The sequence below is a fragment of the Leptonotus elevatus genome, chromosome 16, assembly GCF_054856555.1.
Source record: "Leptonotus elevatus isolate MCC_2025b chromosome 16, RoL_Lele_1.0, whole genome shotgun sequence".
NCBI classification, from domain to species: Eukaryota; Metazoa; Chordata; class Actinopteri; order Syngnathiformes; family Syngnathidae; genus Leptonotus; species Leptonotus elevatus.
In genome coordinates this window covers 12,166,151-12,181,649 of record NC_141254.1, presented here as the reverse complement: position 1 = coordinate 12,181,649, position 15,499 = coordinate 12,166,151, and the positions used below count along the sequence as shown (strand labels likewise).

At 38.4% G+C, this 15,499-nt stretch overlaps 1 protein-coding gene across 1 annotated transcript in view; it reads left to right on the top strand.

The window, feature by feature from the left end:
• spns2 (SPNS lysolipid transporter 2, sphingosine-1-phosphate) overlaps nucleotides 1-15,499 on the top strand; it is a 64,438-nt gene that overhangs the window by 37,073 nt on the left and 11,866 nt on the right. The window contains exons 4-10 of the mRNA XM_086057563.1: nucleotides 1,267-1,418; nucleotides 3,294-3,360; nucleotides 6,891-7,033; nucleotides 8,928-9,095; nucleotides 9,186-9,375; nucleotides 11,769-11,834; nucleotides 13,881-13,979. Coding sequence (XP_085913689.1) covers nucleotides 1,267-1,418; nucleotides 3,294-3,360; nucleotides 6,891-7,033; nucleotides 8,928-9,095; nucleotides 9,186-9,375; nucleotides 11,769-11,834; nucleotides 13,881-13,979 — 885 coding nt within the window. The remainder of the gene's footprint in view (nucleotides 1-1,266; nucleotides 1,419-3,293; nucleotides 3,361-6,890; nucleotides 7,034-8,927; nucleotides 9,096-9,185; nucleotides 9,376-11,768; nucleotides 11,835-13,880; nucleotides 13,980-15,499) is intronic.

Here is a 15,499-nt window from a genome sequence, read left to right as displayed (position 1 = left end):
CACTTGACTGGCAGCCACTCAAGTTCTCAGCGCAGACGTCAGCACTTGGGTCGACCGCTTTCTCGTCTCCAGTGAGTGTGAGCGGGCCAGTTTCCCGCAGAGTCTGTTCAGCTGTGGAAGGAATGACAGCGCAGACATGGAAATGTGTGTGCGTGTGTGTGCGGACAGTCTCAGGAGGGTGTCCACCACTCGGAGACAAGATGGCAGTCATTTATTTGTCTGAGCGGGAAATGCAGTCAGGCAGCTTAAGGCTGAGATGAAATGAAGTGGTCCTTCCCTCCTGAGAAGTGCTGCGGTTGAATTGAGGATTGAGTTCTCAGCGTCAATAACACATTTGAAGTGTGCCTCTCCAATACAGTACATTATGAGTTACTTAATTCATAGTGCAACGAAATGCTAATATTGTAGCGTCTCACAACTGATGATCATTCAGATTCCAGGACTGGTGTTAGAAAAGATATATAAAGCAATGTGTTAGTGTACGACTCATGTCATGACTCATTTTCCATACGTTGTTTTACATTCTTTTTCTTCTTTCTTTTTTTAAAGACTTTTCTGACTTTCTGTCCAATTTTTGGCAATTTTGTGGACATAGTGTGATCATTTTCTGCCTCTCTTCCTTTTTTGGACATTTTATGGCTTTAATTTTTTTTTACTGTTTTGGGGGAATTCAAAATATATTTTATGGTGGTTTGCTGCCTTTCTTTTGTATATGCAGATTTTATGGTTACTTTTTGAACATTTTCTTTTTTGCATTTTTTTTATTCAATTCTCTGACATTTTTGGCAATTTAATGGACATTTTATGGTAATTAGACTTTTCTAACTTTCTGTCAAATCTTTGCCAATTTTCATGGACTATTGGAGTCATTTTCTGCCACTCTTCCTTTTTTAGACAAATTATGTTGTTGTTGTTTTTTATAGTCTCCAGGGGCGGAGCTATGTTTTGACCAGGAGTGTCTACCACCCTGCCCACCCCACATCCAAGGGAAAATTTGGATACCTGCAAATTTCTTGCCATTTTTACATGGATGCAATATTCTTAGATCACTTCACAGTACATTTACATTAACTCTATATTTTAAGAACACATTTACAATATGATATGTGTACGTGCGTGAGCATACGCGTGCGCTTATGTTCACCCTTCAGTCAAATGTTATGTGACCCTGGCCACCCGACTGAAAAATTTCTGCAGACACCCCAACATGAGTTAAGTTCTAAAATGTGAACGTTTTAACATGCAGTTTTCGATATCTCTCTGCAGTACTACTGGCTGTTCGTGCTCTCCCGGGGGCTGGTGGGCATTGGAGAGTCCAGCTACTCGTCCATCTCCCCCACCATCATCGGAGACTTGTTCACTAATAACAAGCGCACCATGATGCTCTCTTTCTTCTACCTGGCCATCCCTTTAGGAAGGTAAGCGGCAGAAAGTTTGGTGAACATTTGTGTTTTACCTTTATGCAGCTGCAGCAACCTCGCCTACACAAGAATGCAGAGCTTTAAATATGTGGTGCAGGGGTGTGGGAATTGGAAACATTTTAAGCGCAAATCTGCAGCCCTTTATTCAATAAGAAAAAGGACCACAGGGAGAGAGTAAACAAAGCTGAGTGATAAAAGATGAATGGACCGGTGGATGGAGCGCAGGAAAACTCCTTTGAGGTTTAACATTATGAACGGTACAGTGCGTAGCAGCATGCAGACCTCATGCATGAAGAATCCGGCGGTGGTATGAAGATGCTAATAGAAAGAGAAACGTATGCCGTAACATTTGATTGAAATTACATAAATATAATATGTCAAAACAACACGAGTTGAATCATTACGTAATCCTCTAGGCTGCGGGAGCTTCATTATGTGGTTGTTCATGATGTTTTTGGACTGTAAATAGTCAAGTAAAAAGCAAAGTGACCTCTGAGCAGTGTGTTATGACTTGCCAAAATGCTTGGGTCCTACTAAACTGCCCAGCAACACACACAATAGAAGGTGAAAGATTTGGCCTCAGTAAAGTGCAGTCACACATCCCATCCAGTCAATACTGACATTGTTGCAAGCGTTTCAAGGAAGTGACCGCAAGAGTTAAACCCAAATAACATTAAAGTCATTTATTTTTAAAGTTTGCTTTTGCTTATTTTTTTTCCCTCCTTTGTGGAGCAGTTTTGCGAATCATTGATTTAATTTGAGGAGTAGCTTTAAAAAAATAAAATGAAAAAATTACTTACAGTAATTTCTGGACTATAAGCCACTACTTTTTTCCACTTGCATTCGACCCTGCAGCTAATACAAAGGTGCGGCTTATCCATCAGATCACAAGGGGGCGCACTATAAAGGAAGCGCAAGAGCAAAACAAACCAAGTAAGCCCAAATACAGTAGGAGAGACAGAACAAGAGCGAGACAATTTGCGCCCTCATTATGGAAAATAAAGTAGCGGGAACCCGGTGCGGTAACATTAAAACATGTGCGGCTTATATGTGTAACAAACTTGAGTATTCCCCAAATTTAGCTAGTCAGGTGCGCCTTATAGTCCAGAAATTACTATAATTCCAGTGTTAAGCACGCTCACCAGATGCTAACTTCCTCACTATCCATTCACCACACTTTTTGGCTCGGTGCTCACAGACCGCAATGATATTTTCCTACATTGTTGTTATTTCACCACGCTGTGTGTGACGTAGCAAGAGGAGCAACGCCACAATGTAGCCGCATGAGTCGTCAGCCAAAGCTCTACTTGTACTAGTTAGCTTGTGCGACGTAAGCAGCTCCTCAAGCCTCGACCTCTAACTACTTGCAGTAGATTTATGGTTTATTGTCAGTATTGTACATTCCTAACATACTCTGTCTGCACTCTGATAAGATTGCTCCTTTGTCCCTAGTGAATTTACAGGTTGTTTTTTCCCCCCCTCCATTAAACGCTGAGTTTTATTCATCACAATACCTTATCACAGCTACTTTTGCGGACCTGGTATGCTTTCCTTAAAATAAGTTGCTACGACTCGCAACACACCCTGTGCCAATCAAAGACAAAGCCAAACACGCAACTGTTTTCACAAATGGACCAATTAGCCAATCAGCCTAGTTGCAACTGCTATATTCATCTACAATTCATCAACATCAAGTGCGCAGTCAGACTCTTTAATCAGGCTGCAAACAGGATGTGTTTAGCGACAAATTGGAAGGATGGAAAACAAACACAGCAAGCAAAGTCAGGACGATGAGTCATACACTTTATATATAAATGACATCCATGTGTCAGTGGTGTGTAGCTAATCGGCAGTTGTGTTGTTTTCCTGCAGCGGATTGGGTTACATCCTGGGCACAAGCGCCAAGCTGGCTGGAGGAGACTGGCACTGGGCACTGAGGGTAAGGGCATCAAATGCTACATTATACACACAAACAACACACACAAGGACAGATTTAGAGCCCCTCCTGCAGGGCTGTGGTCGGGTCCGTCATAGATCCGGGTTCAGAGGGGTCAGAAACACAGGAGGGCACACAAGGATGGACATTGCAAGGAAGTGACAGTGCAAATACAACTAAAGGCTAAACAAATCCTACACACATTGACACAGCCTCCAGCATCCTTCAGAAAACTTTGCAAAAATGATTATTATTGCACGCAACATTGGTTACATACTGTAATTTAAAATGGCATGTATAGAACCGTATACTATTTTCCAAAAATGAGATCTTGAGGATGGTATTTTGTTCTGGGAATAAATGTATTAAGTTAGTATAATTCATTTTACTTTTAATTTCTGATACATTCCAAACATCAAAAATCCTATAATATATATATATATTTTAAACGTTCCTTTATTTTACCCTTCCCACATGTCTAAACCCATTTGAACCTATTAAACGCACATTATTAAGAAACTCTCTTTAAAGTATTAGCGACTGTTTCCACATATAACATCACATAAATACTGTACATATGGACCCCCAGTTGGAGGTTGCTGTAAGACCAACCCATAAAAAAATAAAATAATAATCACTATGTATTTAAACACCAAAATCTTCATGCAACCCATATAATTTTGTCTAACAAAGATCCAATATCGTAACACTTAGCGTAGATGTTACTGTTATAAAAAATGACTATCTTAACGCGAACATTTAATTTTAAACAGGAATTAGCGTAGATGCTACTGTAATTAAAATCCACTAGTTTAGCGCTAAAATAATTTGAAACACAATAGAAGGGCTAACGGGAATTAGCATAGAGGCTACTTTTTACTAGCTTAACGCTACTATAATTCGAAACACAAGCGGCTAACGAAAATTAGCATAAATAACAACTTCTACTTTAATACATACAAACAGACCATACGCCAATACTCGAAGACATAAATTCTCTTTGTGAACATTACTAGAAATGATTGAGATATGGATGAGCGCAAGTGTAAACATTTGTCTTTGTACTTGTTTTCTCTTCTTTTCTTTTTTTACTGCAACTCAATTGAATGTGTGACAAAACAAAACATGTGAGTTGTAAAGCATTCATAATGGAAGCAAACTAGGTGAAATGTCTAACAGGATTGCGCAGGTGTGGCTGACGTTCCAGGTCATCTTTTAAAAACCTCAAACAATGTTAAGGCCGTGACTCCTCTAATGAAGCATCTGACATTTAAAGGCAGAAAATAAACATTCCTTCAGCAGGTCACAGAGGATTTCTTTGGATTCCTGGACATGACAGGTACTTCACTCGGTTCAGGGAAACAGGAAGTCAATTCCGACTGGTCTTGGTGGAACATTAAAAACATAACAATGAGCAGGGCAGTTTGTTCCACCGTGGCCGCGGTGACATTCTAGCAGAACAATCCAAAAGCCAATTAGTCAGTTGCACGGCATGTGGGAGGAAAACAAATATGAAGGCATGAAACGTGTTTTCACCAGCGGTATCCTGCTGTCAGTAAAAATGACTCGACTGAGCTTCCGCTTGTTTTTGCCCACCGTGTTCCTGCGACCTTCCTTGTTTGGCCAAAAGGTTTTCAGCAAAAAGGGGAGCCAAAGAAATGAGGCGCGGGGGAGGGCAGTTGCTCAGTTGTGGGATTGTCAACCATCCATACATACAGGAAGTACCTAATGGGCCCTTAGAGATTTAAAGGGTTAAAAGTCATGGTTTTGCCATACTGAATAATAATAAAGGGAATTTTTGAAAACAAAGAAAATGTATTACAAAGTGTCCTCAAAATAGAGCAGCAAACAAATATAACATTAATTAAATCCTTGCAATGACGTTATTAATATTCATAGCATTGCAGACCTGACAAGTTATAAAGAAGAAAATGATTGATGTGTGTAATCCTCACACCTCCGAGACTGCAGCTATCAGCAAAATAAACCACATTACCCACATCAGACTCGGAGATACTCACATAATACTCACATATGAGCCTCACTCACTCGAGTGCACTCACTTGGTGCGCCGCACTATTTGTGCCGATGACGCGGTTTCATAAGCTACTTATGTGATATAAAGAAAATTTGCCCTGGAAGACGACAGTTTTGTTTTTGTATCAGTCGAGCCGCATAAAACACACATATGCTTCCTTATAATAGATCAGGGGTCAGCAACCTTTATTGTTAAAAGAGCCATTTTAGGCCAAATAAATTACCAAAAATCAGTCTGGAGCCACAAAGCATTTGAACATTGTGATGAATGAAACAGTGTGTTAGTCTTAGTCTAATATACTATGGGCCCAAGAGCTAACTTGAGCAGAACAGAAAAAGATGTAGCATGCAATACTTTGAGATATATTTTCTACTAAATTTCATTTTCCATTTTTTGGGATCTTTTTTTTTTTTTTATGTAATTTTTCATACATTTTTAGACTTGTCTGCCTTTTTGTCAAATTTCTGACATTTTTGGCAATTGTATGGATTTTTTTGCCTCTCTTCTTCCTTTTTTGGACATTTTATGGCTATTTTTGACTCTTTTTTTCTGCTATCAATTTTCTGACTTACTGTACATTCTATGGTCATTTTTTGAATTTCTCTGCCATTTTTCAATCATTTTACTGAGTTTTTTTGGCAATTCCAAAGACATTTTATGATAATTTTCCGCCTTTCTTCTTTTGTTTTGAGACATTTTATGGTTACTTTTCGAACGTTCTCTTTTCTGCCCTTTTATTATTATTATTATTATTAGTATTATTATTATTCAATTCTCTGAGATTTTTGGCAATTTTGTGAACATTTTATCATAAATTTTTGCTTTTTATGGTCATTTTTTTGGTCATTTTTAGGTCAGTTTAAAAAAAAAATCATCTACCATTCATCTCTTAAAAATTTGTACTTGAATATTTAATTACACATTTTTTTTAAATCGAAATCATTAATTCATTTGAAGAATAATTTCTCAAAAAAATACAAATATGTTTAAAAAATTAATTTCTACTATTTTTTTTTTATAGATCCACAGGGATACACCAGAAAAATACAAAAGAGCCACGTGTGGCTCCAGAGCCACAGGTTGCAGACCCCTGCAATAGATGAATATAAGTGCAGACCATGCTATACTATACAGTACATGGATGTAATGAAAATTAATTGTATTCTACCCTATACACAAGTACAGCAGCCAACTGTTAATAAAATAGTAAGGCAAATACAAAAAAACCATATATTATGCATGCACTTAGAGTAATTTTGTTGTAAGTGTGAAAATATTGTAGATATGTTTATATAGCGTCCCCCACACACACGGAGAAAGCAGCATGTGTGTAAAAAGTTAGTATGTCAAGCGTATCAGCAAACACAGCGGCCATCCATTCATCCTTTAAACACACCATTCCTTGTCCTGCAACTGAAGTGTACTCATCCAAACACGGTCCTGCCTTCAGTGTGATTCCAGTGTCGTGCAAAGCCTTAAACAACTGTCTCAATAGGTGTCTCCAGTTTTGGGGATGACTGCAGCCACGCTGATCCTGCTCTTTGTACCTGAACCAAAGAGAGGAAGCGCCGACCAAATGGGAGGACGCATCAAGACCCGCACGTCATGGTTCTGCGACATGAAGACGCTCGCTAAAAAGTAAGACGAGTGAGATTTACATCCACAGTCGCATCCGAATCATGCAACCGCCAGGACAGGCGGCTCTCTTGGATGTGTGTGGGTTTTAGATGAAAATATCCATTTTAATGTGGCTAACCGACAGAAACCAATAGAGTCATGGAAATGTCAACAGCAGACACAGTGAGTCTTTGTCAATCACTTGCCGCCACTCAGTAACACTGCTCGACTGTGAGTGAAGGCAGCCTTCAGTGTGTGTGACAGTGTGCACTTTTGTCATTGGGTGACCTTCGGTGGCCACTTTTCTTAAAATAGCTTTCCAATGATATAAAGTTCACTTCGCGATAGGGGTTTATTGCAAAGTATATTGGAGGTGAGCCACCATATTCTTCATCTGAGCAACAGTGTGAGTGTTGGCCAACACAATCTTCTACATTCAGTGACTCTGAAAGCCGGTTTTAATTGCCTGTTTTTTTTTTTGTCGCCAACATAAAACTGTCAAGTCAAGCTGCATTTCATTTTATTAGCACTTAGCATAGGAGCTGCTTTAAGGGTTTGTTTGCATGACAACAATCTAGTACAAACACAAACATTTTTAATTGAAACAACCAAAAAGGCTGTATTATGTATGCCATGAAGATTTACGCTACATTTTCTTGAGCATTCCAACTCTGCCATTGAACACTTAGCATGCATATCCTTGCATCTCTGAAACCATCACTTCTCAGGAAAATTAAAAAACGTCGTTTGTTAATAGGGGTTTAAAAAAAGAAGTTTGAAAGAAGGTTTTTTTTCCATTTAAAAGATGTGAGTCGAATCCAGCCAAATTGAATCGTTCCCATTAAATATATCACGATAAGTACAAATAGCCTTTTTACTGGAGAGAACTATCTTAGAAGGAAATGGCACGTTTACTGTACTGACAAGCTTGTTAAAATGTATGTAAAATAAAGGAGAAAAAAGGTCATTGCATCATACTTTCTTGGATTGAGCCGCACAATATTGAATCGAACTGAATCGAATCATCCTTGTTTCAAATCGAACCATCCTTGAATTGTTTTGTATCCCACGTATCGAAAATCGCATTGAAAGGCCCGTGATGAAAATTAGTTTGACAATCATACCATAAGCCAGGGGTCTGCAAACTGCGGCTCTGGAGGCACATGTGGCACTTTAGTCCCTCTCCTGTGACTCCCTGTGGATCTCTAAAAAAAAAAAAAAAATTGTAGTAATTAATATTTTTGGGATATTTATTTGTATTTTTTAGTGAAAATATTTTTCAAATGAATTAATGCTTTAGATAAAAATGTATAATGAAATATTCAACAATTATTTAAAAAATAATAATAATAATAATAATGTCCTAAAAGTGGCAATAAAATATCCCAAAAGGATGAAGAAAAAATGTCCATGAAAGAAAATAATACAAATAAAACGTTCAAAAAGTAACCTAAAATGACCAAAAACAAAAAAAAGGCAGAAAATTACCATAAAATTTTCTTGGAATTACAAAAAAATTCTGAAAATGTATTAATTAAAAAAAAGGTAAAAAAGCAGAAAAGAAAGCGTTTAAAAAGCCATAAATGTCCACAAAATTGCCCAAAATGTCAATTGCTAGCAGAAAAGGCAGGGGGGGAGGGGAAGCCCCCAAAAAATAGCCATTAAATGGCCAAAAGGAAGAAGAAAGGCAGAAAATTACCATATGTCTATAAAATTGCCAGAAATGGCAGAAATTTGGCAGAAAGACAATTTTTTTTTAAAATGTTAGCTCTTGGGCCCTCAGTACATTAAACTAACAGTAACACACGGATTTTTTTGTTATTTATTTGGCCTAAAATGGTTCTTTTGACAGGAAAGGTTGCAAACCCTTGCCCTAAGCTAATATTGTGTGTTCTTTTTTTGTCTCTATGTCCAGTCGGAGCTACGTGTTCTCGTCCCTGGCGTCCGCCGCCGTGTCCTTTGCGACAGGTGCATTTGGGATGTGGATTCCCATCTACCTTGCCAGGGCTCAGGAGATACAGAAGACTGCAACTGCGACTGCAGAGCCGTGCGACAATAAAGAGATCTGCAGCAGCAAAGAGAGGTGAAAAACAAAAGATTAAACATTAAATTCAAACTTTGTACCACAATCCTACATGTGCAGCAACAATATTTTTTCCCCCTTTGCCTCCAGTCTTATCTTTGGGGCAATCACGTGCATCACGGGCCTGCTGGGCGTGCTCATCGGGGCCGCCACCACGCGCCTATGTCGGAAGAAGACGGAGCGGGCCGACCCCCTCGTGTGCGCCGTCAGCATGCTGGGCTCGGCCATCTTCATCTGCCTTATTTTTGTTGTGGCAAAGAAGAACATCACAGGAGCTTATGTAAGAGTCACATGTGACACATGAAAATGTTTGCCTGTATTTCAACCCTTATATCAATCTGCAGTTACCGCGAGAAAATAGACCGAGTTTGAAAGTGGTATAGTTTTAACCACTGTACTAACTCATCAGGATGGGGCCCATTCTCATAGACCATAACTGACCAAAAATGACGTGCCTAAAACTCAATGATTGATAACATTTGTGTGTCTTGTTGCTCTGTGAAGTCGGAAGGGTGCAGCTTAACACTTATGGCCATGAAACAATGAACGCTGGCAGGCTCGACTCACTTACTTCTCAGTCTTATCAGGCCCAAAGGAACAGGAAATTACTTTCAACAGTTTGGCCGTTAAGAATGCTGGAAAGTGGGAATAGACGGATGATATTTTGCACAAAAGCACATGCGACACAAGTCTTCCATACCCTGATTCCTTAATATATGACCTTGGCTTACCTCAGCAACTCCTCTGTTTCCTGGCGTGACAACAGAACAAGAGGGAAAACACCATTCTGCTCCACATAACCATCATTATAACTCACACAAAGGAGTGGAAATACAAATTGCAAACCATGTTAAAGGCTGATGACAGTTCACAAAATTTGACGAACAATATACAGTACTTGAAGAATGAATTTATAGATCTTGATTTGCCAAGGCTAGGGGTCAGCAACCTTTCCTGTCAAAAAAGCCACATTTGGCCAAATAAACAACACAAAATTTGTCTGGAGCAGCAAAACATTTAAAGGTTTCTTTTTTGAAAATTTAATGGCTATTACTGGACATTATTTTCTGCCTTCTTTACTCGCAATTTCTGTCATGTTTGGAAATTGTGTTGACCTTTAATTTAAATTTTTGGGATTTCTTTTTTTGTTTTGAGAGATTTTTTGAATGTTTTCTTTTCTGCCTTTTTTTTTTGTTATTAATAAATTTTCTGACTTTTTTGGTAATTCCAAAAATATTTTATGTTTTTTTTTTCTTTTTTGTGTGTGGACATTTTAGGTTACATTTTCTTTTCTGCCTTTATTATTCAATTCTGTAATATTTTTGGCAATTTCATGGACACTTGATGGTAACTTTCTGCTTTTCCTCTTCCTTTTTTGGACATTTTGTGGTCACTTATTCTTATTGGACATTTTTAGGTAATTTTTAAAAACTTTTAAATCTTTTTCTGGCCACTAAAAAATTTGGACTCTGACTATTTAATTATTCATTAGAATATATATATATATATATATATATAATGGAAAATGTGAGAGAACATCACAAGCATAGCATGAAGTTTGAACTGATGGAAGTGTTCGTGGAAGGCTGAGTTACGGAAAATTACCCTTAAATTTGGAAAATGCAGATGCATGACTCCTTCTTATGATTGTCTCCAACAGTCATTCAGAATGGACAATATATTCAGATAGGTTTTATCTTATTTATAATCTAAAAATGTGCACAATATATATATATATCAATGATCTCAATATATCAAAGCTCCAAAACAGGTGACTCAACTCCTTCCAGCATCCAAAACGTTCTCAGACCTCTCACTTGTTAAAAAGTGAATTCAACTCACAGTGCAGCCCCTCGTGTAAGAGATCAGCTCAGGTTTCACGGCGCACTTGCTGACAGATGTGTCATATTATGGAGTGTGACACGGTTGTAGCGGTCAGCTTTGCTTTGTCGAGGCAGATTGACCCCTCGCAGCTGTTGTATCGTCAACACATAACTAATGGGATGAAAGGCCTTTCTTCCTCACTCTTGAGAGTGTCGGTCATAGCGTCTGGGCTTGCAGCGTTCGCAGCAGCCGCGTCTCCATCTCCAGTGTCAGGCTGCCTGTGCGGTACTGCCAGAGGCCTGGCACGCGGGCAGTGGGGTATTTCCTCGGCAGGAAACAGCACACGTCAACAGGCACGGTTTAAACGTGCCACACAAAAGCGGCCCGTATAGATCTGTTGCAAACAAATCCCGATGGGTTTGTATTTAAGAAAAGAGCCAAATAGAAATCGCAGCTGCTACCGCACCTTTCATGTACTGTACATACAACCACAACAAGCTATTCAAAGTTTACAGCTCCACCCAAAAGAACATAAAGTAGGGCTAGCATCTTGAAACCGGAGCCAAACTATGGATATATATAAAGGCAAGGCATATAATCTTTATCATCCATGCAGTTTTTCGGCTTGTCTCATCGGAATCAAACTGAAGACCCGCGCGTTTGCGTACAATTGAGCCAATTCCTAATCACGTGTTTTTCAACCGCAGCAACCCAAGCAGTTGTATTCGGCAGCGCATGCCCACACACAGAAGTCTTCTTGCGGCTTGGTGTCTCGTAACCACACAGTGGAAACTGGTCGCTCTTAATCGCTGTTGCTATATAATGCAAAATGTTGTCCTCTTTATTTAGGTCTGCATCTTCATAGGAGAGACGCTGCTCTTCCTGAACTGGGCCATAACGGCCGACATTTTAATGGTGAGTACTCAAAACCCATACTTATCCTTTGACGTCTCCGGGAATTCTGTTATTTTACCAATTTAATTACAAATACTTATGTTGTATTTTGAGTTGTGAAGGCTGATGAGATGTCCGCACGAACACGGGTTCTTTTCAACGCACTTGGCCTTTTATCCTCATTCAAACTCGCCTGAGTGAAAATTATCCCAAAATGTTTATAGCCACTTAGCTGGGTGATGAGAAATGGTTGTTTCTTTTGGCTTCTCCCTTTCCGATGGTTGTTTTTGAGAGTTTTTTCTTTTCGATGAGGTTACAGTGTGTGTCTTTACTTTTTTTTTTTTTTTTTAAAGAGGCGCAAGATCCATTCTGCAACACCCTAGTTGCTCAGATTTAAAAGAAAACAGGAAATAATGGAAAAAGAAACTGTTCCAGGGTCAAACTGTCATCGTCGCTGTCCTGTGAAAAACACTTACGTCCATTTTTTTTTACGTTCATAGGATGTCTCCATTCAATTCCATCCCATAAACGTAAAAATGTCGTAGTTTACGCACTTAAGCGATTTACCAAGTGCTTGTCTGCAACAGGTTAACTTGTTCTAAAGTACTTGGATCTTCTTTCTTTTTTTATCAAGATGTTGCTTAATAAAAGTGTTAAAACGATCACAGCTATTTAAATAGGCGAATGAACTCCTTCCTGATAAAGCATGTGTCGTTTGCATCGATCTCCGTGTGTCCCACAACTTATCTGATTAACTTAGTGAAGCATGTAAACGGCAGATCGGAATAGATCACATCACGTAGTAAACAGATAACCTGAAATCTTAAATGATTTCAACTGGAATGACAAAAAACTCTACATGTATACATGTACAGAAATTCTTATGGAAAGTATTTCTGTAGTCTGTGTGGGTGTGTTAGGATTTTGCATGGTTGGGACACAAATGCGAAGAAAATAAATAAATACAATTTTTAAAGGCAAACAATTCTGGAAGAAATCATAAGCTGAATTAGACTAAGTGCAATTTCTGCAGAAATTGGTGGGAATGCTGAAAGATGAATGCTAATTGAATATTAATAGCTGAATGCTAAGCTGAATGCTTATGAAGTAAATTGAAAGATAAATGATGTGAATTTTTGAAGCAATTTGAAATTTATATGGAAAAGTGTTACCTGAAAGTACCCTTCATTCATTTAGATGGAAAAGTGGAACTAATGATATCCAATTGAAAAATGCAACAACAAAAATCCACCCAATATTTTTTATAAAATCACTCAATAGCGCCACCTAGGCATGCAGTACCATCCATTCATTTGATATTATGATGGTCAGTTGTATGTATGGAAGTGGGTGTGGAAAGTGGGACTTAGAAAAAGTTTAACGCCAGTCCTATTGAAAATTAATGGGGAAAAATTGATATTTAACGTTAAAATGTGCCAATACTGTAAGTAAGGTGGAATCAGACAAGGAGGCGTGAATTTTTTTATCGAGTTGAAATTTGAAATGTGTCAATCGGAAGTATTATTTGTGAGTTGTTTCACGGCAAAAAATGGTGGAGAATAAAAATCACAATAACATATATGTTAAAAGTCTAAAAATTTGATTGAAAGGAATAAACCAAAACTGGGCATAAAATAACTACAAAAGGAAACAAGACAGAACTCAGTGAAAACATGAACGACAGCAACCGAAACATATTCACAAAAAGAAACCAGGGAACTTAAATACAAGCAAACTGACGAGACAACGAGGAGCACCTGGACAAGACACAGCTGAGGGAGCTGGTTGGTGACGATAACAGGTAGAACAAAAAATAATAATAATCTAACAAGACATGAAGCAAAAGAAACAAGGCACAACCATAAACAACAAAAACACAGATTATTGACTAACTTGTTTGAAGTTTTTTTTTTTTTAAGTGAGTCAAGATAGCAAATGATTTAAACTCACATGTACGGGTGTGTCAGTTAATCAGTTTATTCTCGACTGATGGTGTTGCAATAGAAACCTGACAAATCATCACCTGACAAAATTCTTCCGTTTGCTCGTTGTCACCTCTCTGTGCAGTTTGTAGTTATTCCCACGCGGAGAGCGACGGCGGTGGCGTTCCAGAGCTTCACCTCTCACCTACTGGGTGATGCAGGAAGTCCATACCTAATAGGCCTGGTAAGACTCTCCCAAAGTGAAATGAAACGAGCTTTACCACAGGTGGTGAATGTGAGCTGCAATGTGCAAAATGAGTTTCAGCTCTGAGACATCATTGTTCCATTGGAGTTCCAAAAAAATTACATAGGTTCGAGTATAAGCGGAGTTCAGGGAGTGATTCTAACCGTCACACCCAGGAGCTAATGCTCGCACGCACGCACGCTCGCACGCACGTGCAACACCACTAAGGTACGCAGGAAGAACGGTGAGCTGTTCACATGACAAAACACAAAAACATGAGTCACCACTAACGCCGCAGTGACATCAAGGATATCAAAGCCCATTATGTTTATCAGAGGAAAAACTTCCTGACAGATGTACATCGCATATTGTGTAATTGTATGGAATGCTCACTTGGGGCTTGGTGAGGAAGTCTTTGATTCCTGAATCGGACTGATTCTTAGCCACAGCTGTCTAGGCATTCTGGAGATCTCCGTTCTTCTTTCTTTTTGTCCCCCTTTTTTTTTTTATGCTGCACAAATGAACAAAGTGAACACTGCTGACAAGCTCTTTAAAAAAAAAAAAAGTAGCTTGAATGCTAGAAATAGGATCAAAGCAAAATTTATCACTTGATTGGTACTGAAGAAAAACCCCACTCGCATCTTTTGTTCAACCAATCATTCACATTTTGAACATCAGAACTTTGGAATCTGCTTGTGATAAATTTACTTGTCTTTTTTTTTTATGCATTCCACCTTAAATGTATTTCACCTCATATTTTTTTAGCATCAGCTAATAACCCTTTACTGGGCATTCAATATGTCAAGTCTAAATAATTTCAAAAAATATTTCATTTCATGTAATATCCATTTTTTGGTGCAATCTTTATATCGTACAATATTATATTGTATAATATTAAAGCATAATGTCACAATTTTCCAATATATTTCACCAAAATACTTTTCCATTTAGTATTAGCCATATTTTTCTTTACTAGAAATTAGAGAATGGGGATTGTGGTTCAAGCTGATTTTTTTTTTTTTTTTTTTTTGCACAACAAAAGCTCAACATTTTTCAGTGGTTTAAATTCTTCTGTCCAAAATTCAGTCTAAAATGTCAGTTAACCCACAACCCTAATGCGGACGAATGCCAGAGAAAATATTAATAAATAATAAAGTATATTGTACATCTGGCTATGATTGGGGGAAAATAAAAATGGTTTTCTATCTTATTGCGAGTGGTTACATTTGAACGTTCCGCTGACCACTTCTTGGGCTACCAAAAATGATTTGTTTCCCAAAATAGAGTTTAAAAAAGTGCGCCGTAAAATGTTTACTATAACCTAACTGCATTTGGAATGCAAATGTATCAGCACTCTTAACCAAAGCACCCAACATTTTCCATCTGCCCGCAGCAGTGAAAGTCCCAGGGTTTCACACCGCTGACCAACAAGAGCCACAATGCTCCAAGTGCGTCATTGCTCAGTGCCTCAGTTCCTAAACTGAGGTTTAGCATGCAAGTGCAATGGAGTCATCGTGACG